This window comes from Penicillium soppii (assembly GCF_028829465.1).
Source record: "Penicillium soppii strain IBT 18220 chromosome Unknown utg000005l, whole genome shotgun sequence".
NCBI classification, from domain to species: Eukaryota; Fungi; Ascomycota; class Eurotiomycetes; order Eurotiales; family Aspergillaceae; genus Penicillium; species Penicillium soppii.
The window spans coordinates 4248530-4269441 of NW_026643235.1; the positions used below are offsets into that span (position 1 = coordinate 4248530).

Below are 20912 nucleotides of genomic sequence, written 5' to 3' on the forward strand. Positions count from 1 at the left end.
AGTTCTAGCTGAGAAAATCTGTCATTTTGCGCATTGCGTCATTTTCTGCGTCTACCGCTTCCCAAGAGTCCTGGGAGAGTTGAACCTTTAATGCTTGTTCGTCCTCATTCTGAATGCGCGCCAATTCCTCGGGCCGGAGAAGACCGACATCATTATTGAAGAGAAATTTATGAAGATCGTCTGTCACTTGTCCAAACATAAGAGATTTTACCATAGATTCCGACGCTTTGAATGTACGCACAGTCCCCGAACGTGTCTTTTGAGAGAAAGCGACGAAAGCCTTTATCTGAGAATTAGTGAACGACTTGCTGCGCCTATTGACAAAGGTCAGCCGAGTCATGCGATGAAACAAAAGGATACATACATGCTGTTAACCAAAGAAGTATTGCCCAGCAAGAGTATGCCGACTCCTAGAGTACTTGCAAGCCTCCACCACCATCTGCCGTGGCGTACATGATAGCCTGCCACCCTATCGCGCCGGCACTGCATCGATTTTGAGTAACGAGGATCGTCCTGATAAGCAGCAAGGATGCTATTCAACACTTGAGTTGTATTGGCCTTTGATGAGGAACAGGAAGGGTGTTTGTTCGGGTGTCTGCAAAGCTCCTCGTAATTGAAGTATAGTAATACCTGCCCAATACGTTTTGCGATGGGGTTCAAATAAGGTGAGTTCTCGTCATCATCAAGTATTCGAAGGTAGTCCGCAGCTGCATATATGCCTCTCCATTGCAACGGAAGTCCTAGCGCCGGCAACTCAAGTGACTTATGAGAATTCCAATGGTCAAATAGGGGATGTAGTATTTGACCGAGATCTTCCGCGAGGAGAGAATGAGCACTGGCGTCGAGAACTCCCTGGGCTCGATTTTCATCGAGCGTGGCATCGCAAGAACGCAGTAGATATTTCAAAGTTTGCTCTGCAGAACCAAGCGTCATTGGAGCGACTGGATGGTCTCCTCGGGTGCTGACAAGCTCGTTCATGCTTTCTGCTTGGATAGCCGAGAGCCGTCCGGCTAAAGAAATAGGTTCCTGCCTCACACCGAGTTCTTCAAATCCACAAAAAGGCGGCGTTAGATAGCATGAAAGTCCTCTATCGACACCAGACGTGAAGAAAGGTGTGGGCGACGCTATCGCGGTGTCTCGCTCCGAACTGGGGACCTTGCTTTCATCTTTATTCAGACAGGAAATAAGAGGCGTCGAATAAGATGGTGCCTCATCACCAGGTGTAAATGTGTTTGCGGGACAGGCAAGAATTAGTTCGCTCATGGGAGACGCACTTTCGGAGGGAGTATCGGTGGTGGAGAATGAGCAGTCCGCAAGGCCAATGTCGGTGTTCTCCGGTGAATTCAAATAATCTCTCCACGATGAAGAATCAGCGCACAATGATGATGCGTCAGGTATCGGACAAGGGCTGGTAGGAGGCTGAGGTGGAAGAAATGGAGCGGGTTGAAAGGCATCAGTGGAACAGTTCTCTTCGTAGACGGTGAACAATTAGATAAGGTGAGAAAGATAGGGATCGAAGTTAGTCTTACCTGATGATACAAAACTATCTTGGATGGCTTCTGATACCAGAAAACCATCCACAAATCCAGCTGACTCGAGTCCGATAGCCACTGTGAGCATCTGAGGCCTCGTCAACTTCCGAAGCTGTTCCAAATCAGCCCCGAAGCGCCGAACAAACTACCGAAAGTTAGAACAAAGTATAGTCACTGTAGAGGGTAACTCACAGCGGAAAGTTGTTTCCTATCCAAAATGTGAGGGTGCACTGCCCCATCGCGTTCCTGATACGTCAGCTACCAGCTCCTGCGAGTGCCTAGGGAGAGAGTGCTCACCTCGAACTGGACCATGACATTAAATGAGGTGTGGCAATCATTTCGAAATGTTGACGAATAAGACGACCCATCGAGGGCAGTCAGCATGTGCCATCGGGTAAAGCCTGCCCATTTAGCGCGCTCCAACACTTCCGCCATCTGCCTCTTATGTAATTGTCCGACCTTTTCCAGGTTTTTGCCTAAACGGTTCACTAGCTATTTCTTGGATAAGTACCATTCACAAGCGATCTGAGATTCACTTACATCGGAGGAGTCATCTTCAGACCACTCTTGACCGCATTTCGGGTAAGAATCCTTGAGAGAGATGTGAGAGAAGTTATTGAGTAAAGGACGAGCATTTACCTTGAGACCGACGTGGAGAAACTTCATTGACGGTTTGAGAGCCCAAAATAGCAACCAATTATTACAGATGAGGAAATGAGGGCGAGTTGTTGCTAATGAACGTAGAAACAGGAGGAGAGGATGCTGTTTGGCAGCTGAGAAGAGAATGCCAGCCTGACCTATTAAAACAAGAGGGAAGCAAGAGGTGGTGAACAGGACTTATAAGAGCTTCGGGGGCGACCAACCCTCCAAAAAAGCAGGGTGCCTAAAATAACCATGATGAAATCGTTGAAATCGACGCAATCGTGGTCCGCAAAGAAGAACAAGGGTGCAAGCGCCGGGTCGCTGCAAGAAAGACTCACGATGCATGCGCCCAGAAAACCAGCTCACGATATTTCTCAGAGCGAGCAGAAATTTTTCACCCAAGAGGAAGTTGAGGGTGAAGAGTGGGAGACTCCGAGAAATGACGGAAGCATGGGCAATGAACCCACCGGTGTTTGCCCCGCTCGCACTTAAGATAATCTCGCCCTCGCGGCACCTCTTCGCTGTACGATCTTGAAGCATATTAGGAGATTTATTTATATTCCAACTGAAGGTAAGTCAATCTCCTTCCGTATCCCGTCCGTCTACAAACTCAGGCTCTGGTGTGGTCGCGTCGGAATCAAAACATGTGGCTAATCAGCTGGCACTACCTCAGTGGCTGAAACAGAACACGGTCAAAAAGGAACACGACCAAAAAACGGAACACAATCAAAAGAGGAACACAATCAAAGAAGAAGCCTTGTGAGAGGATTGAGGGGAGGTTGTGTCCTGCTAGCCAATACTCGTTTCTAGCATCAAGAAAAGGAATGACACTGCAAAATTTACAAGTAAAAGTGATATTCATGAACCAATCAAATAGCATCCACGCATCCGCTATCGAACGTTTAGCTTTCTACGCAAATTCGTAATCGCACATCCGCTTCATCCCTCTACTGAGGCTGATATTCTAGTTCTAATAGCGTAACTCCCTGATGCAGAAAGCCTCTTGCAAGGTCGCGTAAACGATCCCGAAGACCATCGGCTGCGGAAACTACATATAATATTAGAATTAGCAACGGCCAAATGACATGGAAATCTTCTCACCCATTACGAGAGTTCTGCCTGGCTCATCCGGGGTGTTAGGCAGTCTCTCTATTTGGCTCCCAGAGGCTTCGGTTGAAATTATTTTGCGATAATCAGGAACACCCTGGTAATAGCATATTCTTTCGTGCTTTCCAACCGGTGTTCTGCTATTTGCAAGGCCGTGCTCCACGTAAATGGATATACTGAGTATCTAGTAGAGTCTTTTGTCAGTAATTAGTATGAGCTTTGAGGGAGATGCAACCGACATAGCCCTTATCTATTATATCGTCTTCGAGGATATCATCAAGCTGCTCTTCGGCCACGCTCACCATTTCTTCATCATTAGCTTGGGTCTAAGAAGGGATCATAGTAAATGCACACACCGATTGAATCTACCTGCCAGACTAGATGAAGGCGACGAGTATGGGACGTACATGTATTGTAGCCATAAATGATTTTCTTGAGATATGGAATCGATGTCACGATGCCGAACTCGGTCGCAATGATCAGAGTGGTTTCGTACGAATCCACGTCCTCGGTTATTCCATGAGGCCCGGTGAATAAGGCCAAGAATGATATCAAGCTATCTGTGGGCAGGGCACCACGACGTACGAGATTTGCAGAGAAGCCTTTTCGAGGTTGCACGAGTAACTTCAGGGTGTCCTGTTTCCCCTTGGACCAAGATGTGACGGTGAAGGGATGTGTTTGGGTCCATGACCACAAACTGACCGCTGGCATCCAGAGGTTGATGTATTGGCCAGGCTCAACCTGCACTGGGCGTGGTAAAATAATTTGAATATTTGCAGCTGTTGTGTTACAAAAGCTCTCCCTTCGTATGTTTCTGCTTGAGAAGGATATAAAGGCTCGAGGAGCACCCCGGCCAGAAAAGATCCCGTTGCGGTATAAAATAATCACCAATTCCAGAAGTGTCGTTAGCCCTAAGATGCTTAGTGTAACATAGACGTACAGTCTTGCCGAGCCGCTATGGCTCGGAAGATGCTGCAAGGTACCATAAACAAAAACTCCGGCAAATATCTGATGGCTTCGAAGAAAAATTTCGTAGGACCAACGACGAAAGTATGGAATAGAGAAGAAAGCTAGGATTCCGAGTACAGATGCACCCTACGCCTGTCAGCTAGAGTAAATTAATTCTGTATTAAGAAGGGTGCTTACGATCACAGTGAGCAGATTTCGTGTCTCACGGAGAGGAAAATTTAACGTTTGGCCTAGAAGTTCGGCGATGATGTGAAATGACAGCAGAGCAACAGCCATCCAGCCCGTTGCTCGATGAATCTTGCAGCAAGAGCGCCAGGAGATTCCAAGTAACCCTGCCAGAAAACTAAGATGGGCAGCTGATAGAGGAAATACGATGTTGATGAGGGCCAGCTCACTTGCCCTGCGGCCCGAGTCTACGAGCGACTCGGTACGGAAAAATACCAGAGCGATGTTGACGGCGATATAAGAGACATGAAGGAGGACACCAGCTCGGGACCATGGTCCAAGGATACGGTGCCTGCGAACGAGGTCAGGAAGGGTCAGATATCCGGAAAGCAAAACAGAAATTGATTCTGTCCAGTGAAATAGGACATGACGAGTCTGGATCAGAAATAGAGCCAGAAATATACCGCCCGCAGCAATTGCGTAAATGGCAGGTACTTCCATACTCAATATGGATTCATCTGACTGCGAAATCAAATGAAGAAAGGAACAAGCGAGCCCGAGGGAGACGAGAGAAAGAGAGCCATTTTATATTATGAACAGTCGCTGAGGATGGCTTCGCTGCGGTGGGTCTCCCTATGGGAAAAGGGTCGCAGGGGAGATGCACCTCAGTCCTTCAGTTGACTGCGCTGGCCCTCAGGCACCTGGCTGGGAAAACATGATAGCCTGTTCTAGCTTCAGCAAATATAGAGAGACGAGCGAAGTTTGTTCAAAAAGCGAGGGAAATTGTCCTGGAATGTGAATCCGATGTCTTTGTGGCTGTCCCAACCCGTAAAAGTGGGCAAATATATATTTAACTCTTACATGCAAAACCGGTGGCTTAAAGGCCTTTCAAACCTGATACATACACTTATTTACCTTTTTCAATGACCAAGTGACTAAAAAATGGTACAGGAGTTTCAATATCCTCGTCTCATCCGCGAGATCGGGTGAAAACCTAGAAGAAGCTTGGCCTGGTAGCAATTCCCATACGGACGAATCGACGTCCCAATGAGCTCTAGATTATGAAAGGCAAGTTTCGTGTTATTGGAGGCATGCGCGAAATTAATGCGGCAATGTTTAAACTAGAGATTGCCAGAAACATGCCTGTGGTGTCTTTAGGATCATATCAAATGGCCCAAAACGAGGCTCCAACGATTCAACTGTTGCCCCCAAATGGTGATGGCCGCGCGGGACATCGAAAAGTGTGGGTAGCATATGGCTCGGATTGATTATTTCGAAGATTGGATCGCCGTCCCAAAACAGTGGAGGCAGTAGAACAAAAAAGAGTGTCGCGGAGTCTACGTACGTTCAGTACAGTTACGAAATTGGCCATTTTTGTGTCTTGCACAATACTTAGGGCCAACACAGCGCGATGTTGCGGATTTTCCAGTCCCTGGGTAAATTCTGTCACTCAACAGTGCTCTCTAGAAATGTTTATGCTCACCATCGATAGACCATGTGTGGCCAGTTGGCTGTGGGCATATCACAACAAGTTTTGTTGATGTGCCACTACAAACAGTGCGATCCTTTGTTTGAGGGTTAAAAAAAATAATTAATAAAACTCCAGATGTACACTGTCAGACAGATATCAATGTGGTTGATTACTGCGGGACGATTATGATGAACCCTTCAAGAATTTTGCCCAGCCGGTCAATCTCCATTGCGACGAATATTGATCTGATTGCAAAGTTCTAGCCTAAAAGACAAGAAAGGCCGTCAGACATGGGTTCAACAGGAGGGTCGACGCATGGAGAACGCGAGCGGTGTAATTGCAATCAAATATTCCACAACCTTGATGTTTAAACAGAAGCCGTGTAAATCACATTTACTTGAGGTAGAATAAAAAGTATTTTTGGTCAGGAAGTAGCAAACTCTCGACCCAGACCTAAGATTCACAAGCACTCCTTGATACCTTGATACGTCTTAGCAGACCTCGCCATATTGCTTTTTTTGGACCAGGAGTTCACCCACGACCCGCCAAGGGCCGATGAGCCTGTATATTACAGAATATCATTGTAATACAGCCTATGCCACATAGAATCTGGGGTAAATTTGATATTACTGTCATTTATTTTCTTGGGGTCGACACCTGACCCGCGGACTTTATTGAGGTCTACGTCTAAAACTCCCCAGATCATGGGATTTTATGCACTGCTCCTTCATCGTGAGGTGGGTTGGCATTTCTATGGGCTCAAACATCGCAGATTAAAGCTTTCATAGTTTCGGAGACAGGCACAACGAAATCTCGTAGAGTAAGGGACGCTGAGCTCGTGGAGTTCAATCTTCGCAGAATTGGAAGCAATTAACAAAGTACAACGTTAGGATATAAGTAGAAAAGTCGCCACACCACAGGGAATTTAGGGATTCAATGCAAATCTGGGAAACAGGACGACTGTTCGGTTGGCAATCTGAGACTTTTCTTCACTGCTTCCTGCAGTTACTTGATTGCAAAGAGCCCGGTTGTTTAGCTATTGTTAGGTTGCCATGCTTTGCTCTTTATGACCTCCTCACACAGCCACCGTAAGCGTCGCGTGACTTTCTCATAGCTATCCGAGCTAATAGGAGCAGATGGATAAAGAACATCAATATGGGACCAGTCATGCTTTCTCGTGGAGAACAGGGCCCCATCATACTTCCTAGGAGCTTATACCCTTCATAAATTTTACACAAGACCTTCTTCCACTGCCGGAACAAAGAACGCCTGTTTTTGCCCGTTCGGCCAAACGGGTGCACACCTGCTTAGATAAGCCAAGAACCTACGGTGTATCTGTGCGTATGTATTCTTAAACTTGACATGGGGTCGAGGCCTGGGGAATATAACAGAATGGTGGACTTGCCACGGGTCTATCAAGAGGATATTCTGGGTAGGCAGAGTGAATCATTCTTCTAGCAGACTTGGGAGTTTCTGTGTATTATGAAATGGGTGTGATCTGGGGTGGAGGGTGTTTTTTGGCTCATTTCTTTCGGCGTTCAAAAATTATTCTTTTCAACCAATTTGTAATCGGATTTCTGAGACAATCCAATTGTTTAATCACCGGCTGCAAATATTCTCTTGCTCGTTGACCTTCGTACGTTAACCATTGATGCATTGATTCGCCAGTGAATATTGCCTACATTTTGTAAGCCACAAGGCTCATATATTTATCAATATAATTGTAACTAGGTATGAAAGTTCAAAATATCGTAGGACGGCATTTAGTGCCTGGCATGATGCACATTTTGAGGTTTATGACTTGAATTGCAGTTCAGCTCAACTTCCTGCCTGGGATCTATACAGCAACGAATTGGACCTCTGAAAAATGAGCTGTCTTATTTAAATTTAAAAATACTGGTATCTTCGAAGAGCATGATTCGGCTCTTTTGTTCTATAAATTGATTCATGTCTCCCTCATCTAGGTTTCATACCCTGAGAATCTCTCGAGTTAAACCCACGGTACTTTCTATTCATTAATCTTTACAAATCTTCTTCGCTGGAATTACGGACGCATTTATAAAGGCACCTCATACAGTAGTCAATCCACCACTCCGACTTCCACGGAAAACTATGGCGCCGAACGCGCCAAAAGCAGACAAGAAGAGGAAAGAAAAGCCAAATAAAGGCGTTTCCAAGTCAACTAGTAGGCGAGCAGCCATGGATAAGAAGAACGAATTGAAGAAGAGAAAGATCGATCAATCTCAAAATCAGGAGTTGCAAACAAAAAAGCTCAAGGAGCTCCAGAAAAAGATCGATGCGGCCAAAGCACTCATGGAAAAGGAAGAGGATGAGGAAAAACAGCGTGAAAGTGAAATATCAATGAAAGAACTACTCTTGAGCAAAGAGCGGATCGAAAGCGATTTGGCGGCCATCGCTTCAGATATCATGGAAATTGACACAGACATCAAAAACATTGAGCAAGGCGGGCCAATGGATGTCGATGACACTGAAGATAAAAACAGCGGGGATGGTACAGATAGCGGAAATGAAAGCAAGGAGAGCCCAGACCGAGATCAGCAAAATGACACTGCAGACCAACCAGAAACAGAAGGAAATTCATATGGTTCGAGTACGTCTAGTACCGCGGATCCCAAGCACAAGAACCTCAATGACACCAATATTAGCCAAGATGGCTTGGCAAGCCAGCAGCGATCAAATGAGAGCCACCCACTTCCTGAGGCCAGGGTGAATTCTAACGAATTGTTTGTTGGCCAGAACGAGCGACCTAGTGCGACCCAGAATGCAAGCCAGCAGGATCACGAAAGGCCAAAAGATTATAAAGATTATCCCTTTATTGACCTGACTTTGGACGACGACGAGGATGGACCAAATGAGCCACTCTTTGAGGAAGGCACAGTCACGTTGAAGAAGAACCGTGGCAATGGATTTGACTACCTTAACTCATATGGACCCTTGAACTGTGCGATGACCATTTGGAGCTCGAATGGGGCTCCAAATGAAGTGGAAGAATGCACGTTCCTTAAAGGTGATCCTCATAACAAAGCTATGCTCGAAGATAGGACCGGAAAGCTTTTGTACAAGGGCATGATTCGCAACATCAAGAAAGTAGCCTGGCAACCCAGGCGGGGAGGAATTACGATGCTGGATCTACTGGAGTCAGTGGAGGAGCTAAATCCTGAGGTCAAGAAGACAAAGCCAGAATATGTCTTCCCATTTAGTACCGTACTTGTCGACTGGAAGCAAGAGGCCAAACTGCCGCCTCTTTGGATCAGCCGCTCAAACTACAAAAGACTCAGTAGTTCAGCTAAGAAAGAAAGCCTAAGAACAGATCGGAGAATCTACGCGGTAGCTTTAGTTCAGGTGAAGAACTACAGGAACTGGGCAGGAAAGCTACTTGACAACAAGTGGACAGGAGAGCAAAGAGTAGGCTTAGCACAAAGCCCTACTCCATTCCCAGAAACATCAAAGACAGAAGACATCTTGCGTCACGGACGAGGCGACCAAGTCCAGAACAAAAAAAGAGGTGACTACGAAGACCAGAGAACTCAAGGCCCAAGCACGGAACTCAAGACCAACCAGAGCCAGAGCACCCGGAGCCAAAGCAACGAACGCGAGCACAGCCAAGCCCAGAGCAGTGAGATTGAAATCACCCAAGACCAGAGCAATGCAGCAAGTCCTACAGATCCTCCTCAGGTTTCGAATGAAAACCCAGTGGCCCACGAAAAGAAACCCGAAAGCTCTCAGCAAACCTTCAACCGAAAGAAGTTTTTGAACGACATCTTGGGTATGATTGATGATTTCGATACTCTTGAGGCGGAAAAACAAATGCAAATGCGCACTCTTGCGCTGGCCCAATACGATCTCTATAAGCGAAAAATGGAAGAAGGCGGTGCTAAGGAAGAGACGGTCTAACTGAGATCGTTCTTTGAGAAGAAATTGACTCGCGGGCGGGTTAACTGCTGAATCTTCAAGAGTAAACAATGCTTCAATCTGATCATTATATGCACATTGTTTTTGTTCTCTATTTTCTATTTTCTGTTCCGTGTTGTTGATTGAGGACTACCTTAGTTGGCCAAGTTGTTGAGCCTGAATTTGCCATAGAGGCCAAAGATTTTTGTTGAAGTATATGTCTTTATGTACGTTGCACTTTTTCTGACCGTTAATCAAGAATGAAATTTCTGACGCTGTAGTAGCATGGATGGGACTCCATCATTTGTAACAGGGAACATGTAGAGAATTCAATGGTCGCCACTTCGCCGACAGCTTAGAAACAAATGAAAACAAGATCGGGAATATATTGAAGATCTGAAGCCAGCTGTGAATCTTTCCAATTGCTATAAGCTCAGTGGTATATGCACAAGTGGAAGGGCACAGCAGCATCTATCTGGCGTCAATATGCCGATTTGTGGTAATATTCACTTGACCCCGAGAAAGATGCAAAGCTCCTGCGAAGTTTCTTTCGCCAACCTACCACAAGGCCATCGATGGGCGCTTTTCACTCTTCTAAATCTACTGAGTTTTCTGAATAGCTATCTCAGAATAGAAATTTTCCATAAAATACGTTGTTGACGCCGGTAATACTCTATCTTCATGAGCACTGTACATAGTAACAAGAACTTTGATTCGTTTCAGACCATGGAGCAATATCTTTTTCGTCGCCATTGCGCTTAGGGGGATGTGTGGGATATGGATCTTGGCGTGGTGCAGCTGTTATATACTCCGGCGTCTGTGGCCGATCCAGGGCACGTCTGTAATGGGGTGATCGGAAATGAGCGGGTAAGAGGAGGTCCTTGTCTGGTCGATCGATATTCGCGCGGACACTAGACGTTAAGTGATTCCTGTAGCGGTGGCCAAATCTTTCTGCGAGTCGTTCACGAGCCAAAATGCCTCCTCGTTTGAATTTGGCGTGCTGTATCATTGGGCCAACATCTTAAATTTGCTACGTAGGTGCATTTGCAACGGGGTTATACATAAAGTCTACATTGAGGTTCTTGTTAAGACGCTTTGCTCTGGGCATGACTAATGTAAGGATTGATGTTGTTTATACACAATAATGCGCATTCTACCGACACGCTCGAAATCAGTTTCCCATCTTTACTCTCTTCTCTCTTTCCTGAACTCTAATCCAAAACAGGCTGGTCCTTTTAAAATTTAGTAAGTCACAGGAGTTACATGATCTTGAACTGTATTGTAACCATAAATGACAGCATTGTTGGGGCTGTACATAGAGTCAGTTTTCCGCCTCAACTCCTGGTCAGGCCAGTACGTCTAAAGTTACTAGTTCCTAGGAATTATGGGGAACCGTGTCAGAGATCGAGCATATATAGTAGCTTGGGTGATTGGTCGCTGACTGAACATTGCGCCTTTTTGGCCAGCTGGCGTAGTGGTACAACCCAAGCACCCACGATCCGCCACAAACCGAACGCATGGTCCCAGGAATTAATACCCACTCCCAGGAGTCTTTGCATCTTCCCAGGGCTTTCAGAGTTAGCAAGCAAGTGGGGGTATGGACGCGTGACTCGCCGTGAGTGTGATTCAGACCTAATGCATACGCTCACGGGGTGTTGTACATGAACTTGTCTAGTCCAGAGTAACAGCTGCACTGCCCCCTTAGAACTATTTAACGCGGTCCGGGGCAATTTTCATCTTCACAGCTTAGATTAACAAATTGGCGCCTTGTTGTTCAATTGGTGCGCACTATTTTAACATAAAAAGCCCCATCCCCACTGTTCAACCTTTATTTGCAGTGGAACTTTCTCACGTCTTTCAAAAAGGCCTAGCCTCTCACCAGCCGTTTTGTTCGACTCGAACTTTAAATTCAGAATGGCTTCTCACTCAGCTCCGGTTTCAATGCCCTTGAATGGCCCTGCTCTGCTGCAGTGCTTTTTTGGCGACTTTGATTATGTCAAAGCTGTGATGGAGGAAACGTCTGCCATTTTGGCTGTTGAGCCCATAATACAGAAACGATCTACTGTATACATACTATCACCCGTCTCCGCCTTTCTTTGGCACCGTTTTTTGACGACCAGGGCCTTTTATGAAGCTACAGACGTATGAGAAACAATCCTAGCAAGTTCCATTATTTTAGGTTGACAAAACTTTGCAGGAGAATTTTGGATCCTCTTATCGGAGACTCACAGACGGAAAGAGCGTCACTGTCAAGCTATTAAACAAAGCTAAACTTTCTTTCTTTGCCACCCATGAGATATGTATAATTGACAAGAGAGGTGTATACTTGCCTTTCATTTCTACCTCAAATGCAAAGAACACAGTTGTCTGTGGTCCATTGAAAGGGCGCTGGCAGGTCGATGAGCTTGACACCCTCAGACGCCGTGGATGGACTGTCCATCACTACGCCGCTGGTGAGTTGCTTGATGTTACTTCAGATTTGAAGCTGGAGGCGGAACTATCCCTAGAAAATGGCCGTTCATTCCTCGATGAATACAGCGCTGTAATTGAGTACAACGCTGAGGAAGATGACGCGCTGATATCTACGAGCACAAAGCTGAGCGTGAAAGACGACACCGGAATTGAAGTCGATTTACTCGGGCTTGAATTTTAATGCAAGATTACGGGATACACAGTTATTTGAAATGAGATTTAATCTTCAGGATCGAAAGAGTTTCATTGGTCTACAAGTATGCCTTCTAGAGAGCCTCTACGGAGAAAGGTAAGCTAATAAGCCATATGCTAAAGTCCCGGTTGTTCTTTATCTCGTCGTCCAGATACCCATTCTAAGATCTGTGACTCAAAGCCATTTCAGGCAAAGCTGTGTCCTATAAATTAGCTTTCAAGGTCTATGTTGAGCATACGATATTAGACTATGGAAATTGGAGAGAGAGAGAGGGAAAGAGTTACACTACATTTATAGGACCTTTGTTTCACCTGATTCTTTGTACAGAGTTGCTAGTGGTGTCTTGAAGTTGGCTCTTTCAGTTGTTGGCACGCAACCGTGCGCACATTGTGATGAGAAGGGGTGCAATTGGGTGCGTATTTCTTCCCCTTTTTCCGTCATGTAGAGAGATAACCAGTGGAATAATAAACAGAATCCTGGTTAGCTATCCCCTGGTCTAAAAAAAGTGGCCGGGAATGTTGAGGGATGATAATTGATAGGGTCGTCGAACGCGGCCACCAGTATTGGTTTAAAGTATGTACGCCGCAAAGTCTCATCTGTGAACTATATTGAGGGGTTAAATAATGACTTATTGTATGCTACAATGACCAATAAATTGTTTGTCGACCTCGAGTACAACTAATCTAGCTTCTCACTGCCTCAGAGTTATATAAAATAAGACCTTCCCTTTCCGGCGCTTGCTGAACCGACCCATCTCATCGGATATAGCCTTACAAATCCCCCGTCATGTACTTTGCCCTTCCCTTTTTGTTGGGCCTAGCGCGGCTGGCCAATACTGCCTACAATCCCTCCTTGACAAAGATCAATTCAACCGACATTGCTACTCGTGATGTTAACGGATATCGCTCCGTGGCCTACTTTGTGAACTGGGTATGTGTCATTTATATACGCCATTACTGGACCATAACAACTAAGTGAACATGGCTAGGGCATCTATGCTCGTAATTTCCACCCTCAAGATATCCCCGTCGAGCGACTGACCCATGTTCTCTACGCGTTTGCCAATGCCCAGGCCTCTGGTGAGGTAATCCTGTCGGATGACTGGTCCGACACTGACAAGCATTACTCCACTGATTCCTGGGCTGATACTGGAAACAACGTTTATGGCTGTGTTAAGCAGCTTTTTCTACTGAAGAAGAAAAATCGCAATATTAAGGTTCTTCTGTCGATTGGAGGCTGGACCTATTCTTCCAACCTCAGAACAGCCTTTGAGACAGAGGCAGGACGCCAGAAGATTGCTAATAGTTCTATCGAACTGCTGAAAAACTTAGGCTTTGACGGTATTGACGTAGATTTTGAGGTGAGTATGTTATCTTGTTTCTCGGAATTTGACGCTTATATCAGATAGTACCCTGCCAATGATAAAGAAGCGGGCCAATTTGTAGATACCCTACGCCGTCTTCGTGAGGTATGTTTACGCTTATCTTTTGCTGACTCGGCTAAGTATTTCAGGCGCTTGATTCGTATAGCTCAGTCAATACTAACGGCTATCATTTCTTGCTCACTGCTGCGTCCCCTGCTGGTACGTGTATTTCTCTGAAACAAGCTAACTAAACTAGCTAACCCAGATTCTAGGCCCTGCCAATTACCATAAAGAGCATCTCGCTCGGATGGATCAGTATCTTGACTTCTGGAACCTGATGGCCTATGATTACGCGGGAAGCTGGGACACCGTTACTGGACACGACGCCAACCTCCACCCATCCAACGGTAACCCAGGAAGCACTCCCTTCAACACGGACCAAGCAATCGATTACTACACCTCGCGCGGAGTGGCCTCACATAAGATTGTTATGGGTATGCCTCTGTACGGCCGGGCCTTCAGCGACACCAATGGTCCTGGCCAAGCTTACGATGGTGTTGGTGTTGGTAGCTGGGAAAATGGCGTTTGGGATTATAAGGCTCTGCCTCGGCCCTGCTGTGCGGTCACAAATCTGGATCAGGAAGCTGCTAGCTACTGTTATAACTCAAGATCGCGGTTGTTCATCAGCTATGATACCCCCGAGATTGCGCGTAAGAAGGGTGAGTATATCAAGTCCAAGGGCCTTGGCGGTGGTATGTGGTGGGAGCTCAGCGGTGACAAACAAGGTGACGAAAGTTTGATTGCCACGGTATGTCTCACTCATATATGACTTATGACCTTCGAACTAACTTGGGAGTTTGGCAGGTTGTGGATACTGTTGGAGGCACTGGCGCTTTAGACAAGAGCGAGAACCAGCTGAGTTACCCTGCCTCCAAATATGACAATTTGAAGGCTGGCTTTTAATCTTTCTATTGTCTTTGTTGGTATGTAATGACTGAGTTACATTATGGACCGAAATAAGTTTCATCGCTTTGCTTTCATAGAGTCTTTCTCGAATCCTGTTCCGAAAATCCGTTGCGAGAATTGACAGTTAATGGTCATTGCACTGATAGATCTGATTATTCGTTCACATGTCCACTACCCAAGCGATTTGTCCCACACACAAGCTCATGCACGAGATTTCGGTTATGCCACATTCCTTGTTCATATACGTCGATTTCATAAATCATGCGTTTGAGTGCCTCTCGTCTGTACATCAACACGTGTTGCTTCTGACTAATATCGAGATCTGCCAGATCTAGCTCTTTCCCTCTGCAAAGATAGAGTCCATGTCGGGGAGAGTTCTCGAGGTAGAGATGCTATCAGTCCTTTTGGAGATAATTAATTTGACGGTTCATCCACTATTAGAGGATGGAGTTTCCATATACAATATTGAGTCTTCGACTGCCATAAGCATGGTATGTTTGAACATATGCAGCCGTTCGCTGATCAAGCTCAATTCCATTTCTCGGAGATATCAAAATCGCCCGAGTCCGATTCGTGCAAATAGTGTGACAACGAGTGGTTTGTCCACTCTTTGAAAGAATTCAAAACCTGCAGCATGTATCTTAGGTGCTCAGAATTGCCATCGTTATATAAATGTGGGCCAGGGAACTGAGATTGAGGTTGCAAAATATGCACCCTCTTTCTTTCCCGTAATACTTTCCAAAACCCCTTCGACGGAAAGCAATCGACGGTAAAGCTTTTTCGCGTGTTTACCTGTGCGCCCACTAGCTTGTATAACCTCGAAAAGAGCAAGCATGCCGCGCTGTACAGATTCTGCAGCTTGGGCAGTATGTACACCAACACTTGTGAGGTCAGACATTGTGCGTGAAAGAGCTGTACGCGGCGAGATCAAAATCAACTTCCTAGTTACATTGGCATAGGCAAGCTCACTGTATCAAAGAGTATATGTTGCTGTTTATGTCTTAAGACATAGTATCAACGTCGAGAAATAGAAGTCGATACTAAGTTGTAGAAAAAGGGGTTATTTAAATAAAATATACACAATCTAATCCGCCAAAAGCATATAGGCCACTTCATGAAAGGTAACTGGCCTTTTTGCTCCCAGGAGCCAGTCCTACAAATGTAATTTGCCTATTCATGAGCTCGCAAAAGTCCTTTAGAAGCCAAAAGTTCCCAGGAGCTACAGATTCCCCCTGGGAGGTTATATATTATCAATTTCTGGATCCACTATTCGTCATTGATATTTTTACTCACCCAACAAGACTTGATTTCAGATCAACCTCAACCAGGTTCCCGCGTATAAATATCTCGATGATAGAACCTATTTTCTGACCGGCCTATCCCACATAGATTACACGATCTCAGCGTAGAAATTCAGGTATAGACTTCATCTCCGTGAGAAGACTAATTGCTAATGAGCCGAAAGACCACAGTGCCTTGAGCGCATAAGCCTAGCCAATCAGGCTATCTACATCGTGCCTCAAAGCAAGGCACCATGATCAATCGCGCGCTTTTGGATGATGCGTCCAAGAAAACAGGCTCGGCCTCCAGCCCTGTCCTAATCGGCATCGGCAACCACGACAACTCTGGCAGGCAGGACACATCAGAAGAGGATGATTCTGATGGAGACACTGTGCGCTTGAGTACGCCAGAATTCTATGAAATTCTGAGGGATGGAGGCACTACCAGTCCACAAAAGAAATTCGAACTCACGAATTCGCCTCTCATTGTGACACTATCCAAAGTGTATGGCCAAACGTTCGATTTTACTTGTTCCCCCGAGCCTGAATCAACAGTTTCCGCCCATCGGGAAGAAAAAAGACCTGAACTCACGGGAGCTTCCGAAGGTAAGAAAATGGTGTTAATTCGAAGTGGTAGAAAGTTCTTTGAACTAACCGAACTTACCACAGAAGCTTCAAAAAGAAAAGATGAATGTGCTACTTTGACAGTAGAGTCTCGCATAGCATCCCATGGCCAGCCCGGCGTCTCTAGACCCGGCCAAGATGGCGTGTTGGAACCATCGATCAATATTAGGCATATAGCGAATGACAGTCCACCTCCATCCTGTCAACGAGGCTCCGTCAATCCCAAAAGAAAGCTTGAGAGAAAGGCTAATCCTGGAGTCAGGCGATCAAAGCGTCTCATGAGGGAGAAAATTTGAGTGGGCGAGCGGTGTACTGAACAGAACATTTCAAATCCAATTATAACCTCGAACTATTATGATTTAGTTTTCGAAGATAGATTCGACGCTTGGATATGATATTCGTGATCCGTTCCTCAAACCGCTTGCTAGTATACTATCTGCATTTTCCAACCTGATTAAGAGACATGGGCCCCCATGACCAGAGACTGGCGAGTCTCATCAACGCTACTCATCAATGCTTTCATGAACTATTGAGGCTGGGAAGCGGGAAAGCAAGATTTCTGGGATGAAAGCAATGGGGCTGGTAATTGAGTTAGGTCATGGAACAATTGTGATATTGGTCAATCGCAGGCAAATGAGATAGAGTATGTTGGGTTGAGTGTAAAAGTAACTGAATAATCCTTTACTTCAGTTGTTGCTTAACCATATATAATGCCGTGGGGTGCCCCCTTTTTGTTCAACGTCAAAGATGCGGTACTTATTGTCGCTTCTGCGGGAACGTCTGTAACAAGTGGAGAAGGTTGTCAGTCCACCTTGGCAAGCACCTGGAACAGCTAGCCATGCCTGTCCTCCAATTATCAAAACCTAGTACCCCGATCCCTGTCGTCCCTGTCAACAATCTAGTGGGGCGATCGGCAACACCCCTCGCTCCATACTCAACATACGAAACGTCTCTGCAGCCGCAGTATGCACCTCCAAACGCTAGCAGTATGTCTAGGTTGACACAAGAGGCACTTGGGACTAAGGCCTATTTATATGAGCGAGATAACCTCACCGGCGTATGCTGAGTGTCTTTATCGACGGATCATTGATACAGGGTCTCAGTAATTTGCAGCTGAGAGTAGAAAGAGATTGGTATTTGTGGGGGGCTCGAACATAATATGATTGGTGCCATGCTGCACCAATTGAGTATAACGAGGTACTGTGAGATAGTGTTGTCTTTGCTCTACCTTCCTCTTCCCGCTGCAACCACCAAATGCTGCCACTTTTCGTTATGAACAGAACCATTTTGACCTTGTTTTGCTTGGAAATCTTAATAAATTTTTGCCATTTACAAACAAACCTAGTCTCCACCTCCGTTTCTGCTCGGCACTTGAGATATTGATGGATTTTAAACGGTGGATTTGGAATTTCTTATAGGATGAATACTCTAATACATTCCCCTCTCAGGACCTGAAAACCCCCCATCTGTTTCTGTTTTGAGATCATGATAGGGGATCATTTGAACTTCTAGGATTACATTCCAATATACAAAAGCGATCTAGGTGGCCTACGCAGCCCCTTCATTGCAGTATTCAGGCTAGAATATTTGCCTCGCTTGGTTTCCTCTTGATGCCTGATTCAGCCTTCTCTAGGTCTTCATCTGTAACAAAAAACGGGCCCGGATAATAGAAGAAACTCCATGGCATGCTACTAGATTGACCATTGCGTTTATCTGATTGCCGTAATTTGATGGTGTGTTCACGTAGACAGATCGACGAAATTCAATAATACCAGTGACCCCAGTGGCATAGAGCTTGAACATTCTTAGCGTTTGTTAAAGCTTGAAAAGAACCAGCTGGCGCAATCAAGTACATAGCTGCTGAATGGCAGGTTTTTCAAAGTCTGGGAAATGGGATTCCGAAAGTGTGAACAAGACCACTATACATTTTTAACGTCACTAGTACCCATCTTCAAAGTCGGTGCTGGCGAGCTGATTGAATCAATCTATTCCCTATCACTTCCAGCTCGTTCTTCTGGACCTTTCCACTTTCAGTCATTGGAAATCCATCTGGAAGTCCTTTGCATCCCATCCAGAAAATCTGACTAGGACATTTGTGGGCACCAAGTCGAAGTCGTACCCACAAAGCTACCTCAGAGTCCGATGGCCGCGGTGTTTCGAGCCGCTGTTGCAGGAACGCTGCAACGACCTGACCCATAACTGGATCACTCAGCCCAACTACTGAAACACCTGATACGGCCGGGTGCTCAAGTAGGTGGTCTTCAATTTCGCCAGGGTATATATTTTCTCCTCCTGTAGTGTTATTTTAGCGATGAAACCTCTGATTGAAAGTAATTCAGTATGATTTGCTCACCTCGTATAATCATATCTTTGATTCGGCCAGTAATTTCAAACTCCCCCTGACTATCAATCATAGCCTCGTCGCCCGTTCGCATCCACACTGTGCCTTTTTCATCTGTAACCATTGACTGATTGGTCTTTTTGATGTCTTTGTAGTACCCTTTCTGCAATAGATACCCGGAAACATAAAAGTTCTCCACGTTGACCTCGAGGCGCGATATCTCCGGAATCATTGATGACTTTTGTTGACGTATAGGGAAGTATTCGTAATTTGGGAATATCTATCACCTGGCCTGTACTCACATTAGGATTCGACATCAAGCTCGTCGGAGAAGTTTCTGTCATTCCTAAAGTGATACTGGTTAGTCAAAGGCGTCATCCAGCCGATGATGTGACAAACTCCACTTACCATATGCATGGACGAGGTTCTCCGCTCCAAACTCTTCTCGAATATTATGCCAAAGAGATTTGGAGTAGGATGATCCGCCAATCAAGCCTGTCCTCAATCGAGCTGGACATAAATTCTGTGCTCCCAGGTTTCTTGCTTTTAGAACCAGGGAAAACATGGTCGGTGAACCCACTATCCCGGTACATCCTTCCGCGGCTAGACATTGAGAAACAGCAGTTGCATTGAAGATAGTTGAAGGAAAAACAACGCAGGATCCATGCGAAAGACATGCTATCAATCCCAAGACCAACCCTCCGCAATGGAAAAGGGGAAAGGACAACAAATAATATCTCTTTCTGTCAACAGAATCCCTTGGCCCACTAGGTATCCATTGTTGACGATATTACTATATTGAAGTTAGGATAATGTAAGACTTGCAACCTTTGTTAGCAGGGAACCTACTTATGGGATAACATTGCGACCTTGGGAGATCCTGTGGTGCCGCTGGTAAGAAGAAAGCAACATAGTGAGTCTTTTGTAGTGTTCTTTTCCGCTCGCATTAACTGCGAATAGTCAACGGTATCTGCACGAAGCAAAAAGCAATTGTACGACTCAGAGAGCCATTTGGAAGAGGAATCGTTCTCCACTACCACGATATGCCTTAGACTTGATAGCTGATTCTAAATGCTACTCTAGTCAGAGGTATCTAGATAGTCAAGAAATTCCATTGACCCCCGAGTCCCCCTAGTCCTAGAGGTGAATAATGCAGAACATTCTAAATGCCTCTAGTCAGAACTTCGCTACTGTGTGATCATGAGAAACGGTCGTACCAGTCACCCGAAGGGCCTTTATTGCCTCGTGGGCAGTGTATGTACCATTCAGTAGCACAGCAACTGCTCCAATGCGCACTATACCCAGAAACATCTCTGCATATGTCTCACAATTTCCCATGAAGATCCCCACTTTGTCGTTTTTGGCAATTTGGAGGGAAAGTAAGGACCGGGCAACAATATGACTCCTCTTATCTAGCTCGCGGTAAGTCAACCTAGTTGCACCTCGAAACAGAACCAGTGCTTCTCTGTCGGAGAATAGGCTGACTTGTTGGCCCAGGAGCTGCGGTATCGAACATGATGGGGGTATAGGATATGGTAGTCCATGCACAATAGAATTAGTGGAACACATTTAATTCAGAGGCGAGAGGTTATCATTTGCGTAGAGGAGGGCCTTTATGAAAACTTCAAGTCAGGCGTGTAAACCAATTTGCACAAGTAATTATACCGAGAGGCTCACTGATATCGCTTTATAAGTCGAGATACATCTAGAAGTCACTTCGGACGATCATGACAACTCAACTTCTCCAGCGGGCTTCTTGCATGTAATCTGGAACTGCCGAACAGGATCAGGCCCACGACACCCTTGCGCTAGTGAAGATCTCGTGCTTCCCCCGTTTTAGGCCAGATACGGACTCACGCAATAACTGGATGGTAT

General features: G+C 45.6%; 12 protein-coding genes across 12 annotated transcripts; 5 read left to right on the forward strand and 7 right to left on the reverse strand.

Annotated features, from left to right (window-relative positions):
• Positions 1-4: 4 nt before the first annotated feature.
• N7529_007080 (uncharacterized protein) lies at positions 5-2198 on the reverse strand (the record flags this gene model as incomplete). Its single annotated transcript, XM_057242607.1, has 6 exons — positions 5-314; positions 365-1469; positions 1530-1677; positions 1725-1778; positions 1830-2024; positions 2073-2198. 6 exons carry the CDS (start codon positions 2196-2198, stop codon positions 5-7), a joined length of 1938 nt encoding a protein of 645 aa, XP_057097966.1.
• Positions 2199-2426: 228 nt separating this feature from the next.
• On the forward strand, positions 2427-2666 carry N7529_007081 (uncharacterized protein; the record flags this gene model as incomplete). Its single annotated transcript, XM_057242608.1, has 1 exon — positions 2427-2666. One exon carries the CDS (start codon positions 2427-2429, stop codon positions 2664-2666), a length of 240 nt encoding a protein of 79 aa, XP_057097967.1.
• Positions 2667-3121: 455 nt separating this feature from the next.
• Positions 3122-3586, reverse strand: N7529_007082 (uncharacterized protein; the record flags this gene model as incomplete). The annotated part of the gene is made up of 3 exons (XM_057242609.1): positions 3122-3222; positions 3276-3465; positions 3521-3586. The coding sequence occupies 3 exons, from the start codon at positions 3584-3586 to the stop codon at positions 3122-3124; spliced, it is 357 nt and encodes a 118-aa protein (XP_057097968.1).
• Positions 3587-3596: 10 nt separating this feature from the next.
• On the reverse strand, positions 3597-4916 carry N7529_007083 (ferric reductase family protein; the record flags this gene model as incomplete). The annotated part of the gene is made up of 2 exons (XM_057242610.1): positions 3597-4376; positions 4428-4916. The coding sequence occupies 2 exons, from the start codon at positions 4914-4916 to the stop codon at positions 3597-3599; spliced, it is 1269 nt and encodes a 422-aa protein (XP_057097969.1).
• Positions 4917-7998: 3082 nt separating this feature from the next.
• N7529_007084 (uncharacterized protein) lies at positions 7999-9801 on the forward strand (the record flags this gene model as incomplete). The annotated part of the gene is made up of 1 exon (XM_057242611.1): positions 7999-9801. One exon carries the CDS (start codon positions 7999-8001, stop codon positions 9799-9801), a length of 1803 nt encoding a protein of 600 aa, XP_057097970.1.
• A 1911-nt stretch (positions 9802-11712) lies between these two features.
• On the forward strand, positions 11713-12451 carry N7529_007085 (uncharacterized protein; the record flags this gene model as incomplete). Its single annotated transcript, XM_057242612.1, has 2 exons — positions 11713-11940; positions 11978-12451. 2 exons carry the CDS (start codon positions 11713-11715, stop codon positions 12449-12451), a joined length of 702 nt encoding a protein of 233 aa, XP_057097971.1.
• A 798-nt stretch (positions 12452-13249) lies between these two features.
• On the forward strand, positions 13250-14789 carry N7529_007086 (glycoside hydrolase family 18 protein; the record flags this gene model as incomplete). The annotated part of the gene is made up of 6 exons (XM_057242613.1): positions 13250-13393; positions 13452-13823; positions 13872-13931; positions 13976-14045; positions 14099-14634; positions 14691-14789. 6 exons carry the CDS (start codon positions 13250-13252, stop codon positions 14787-14789), a joined length of 1281 nt encoding a protein of 426 aa, XP_057097972.1.
• Positions 14790-14956: 167 nt separating this feature from the next.
• N7529_007087 (uncharacterized protein) lies at positions 14957-15282 on the reverse strand (the record flags this gene model as incomplete). Its single annotated transcript, XM_057242614.1, has 2 exons — positions 14957-15137; positions 15254-15282. Coding segments are annotated over 2 exons (210 nt in total), but the record flags the coding sequence as incomplete, so codon positions are not given.
• A 38-nt stretch (positions 15283-15320) lies between these two features.
• N7529_007088 (uncharacterized protein) lies at positions 15321-15690 on the reverse strand (the record flags this gene model as incomplete). The annotated part of the gene is made up of 2 exons (XM_057242615.1): positions 15321-15479; positions 15538-15690. The coding sequence occupies 2 exons, from the start codon at positions 15688-15690 to the stop codon at positions 15321-15323; spliced, it is 312 nt and encodes a 103-aa protein (XP_057097974.1).
• Positions 15691-16326: 636 nt separating this feature from the next.
• N7529_007089 (uncharacterized protein) lies at positions 16327-16992 on the forward strand (the record flags this gene model as incomplete). Its single annotated transcript, XM_057242616.1, has 1 exon — positions 16327-16992. The coding sequence occupies one exon, from the start codon at positions 16327-16329 to the stop codon at positions 16990-16992; it is 666 nt and encodes a 221-aa protein (XP_057097975.1).
• Positions 16993-18647: 1655 nt separating this feature from the next.
• On the reverse strand, positions 18648-19381 carry N7529_007090 (long-chain-fatty-acid-CoA ligase; the record flags this gene model as incomplete). Its single annotated transcript, XM_057242617.1, has 3 exons — positions 18648-18988; positions 19050-19317; positions 19340-19381. The coding sequence occupies 3 exons, from the start codon at positions 19379-19381 to the stop codon at positions 18648-18650; spliced, it is 651 nt and encodes a 216-aa protein (XP_057097976.1).
• Positions 19382-19398: 17 nt separating this feature from the next.
• Positions 19399-20606, reverse strand: N7529_007091 (class I adenylate-forming enzyme family protein; the record flags this gene model as incomplete). The annotated part of the gene is made up of 3 exons (XM_057242618.1): positions 19399-19804; positions 19887-20070; positions 20255-20606. The coding sequence occupies 3 exons, from the start codon at positions 20604-20606 to the stop codon at positions 19399-19401; spliced, it is 942 nt and encodes a 313-aa protein (XP_057097977.1).
• Between the last annotated feature and the right edge of the window lie 306 nt (positions 20607-20912).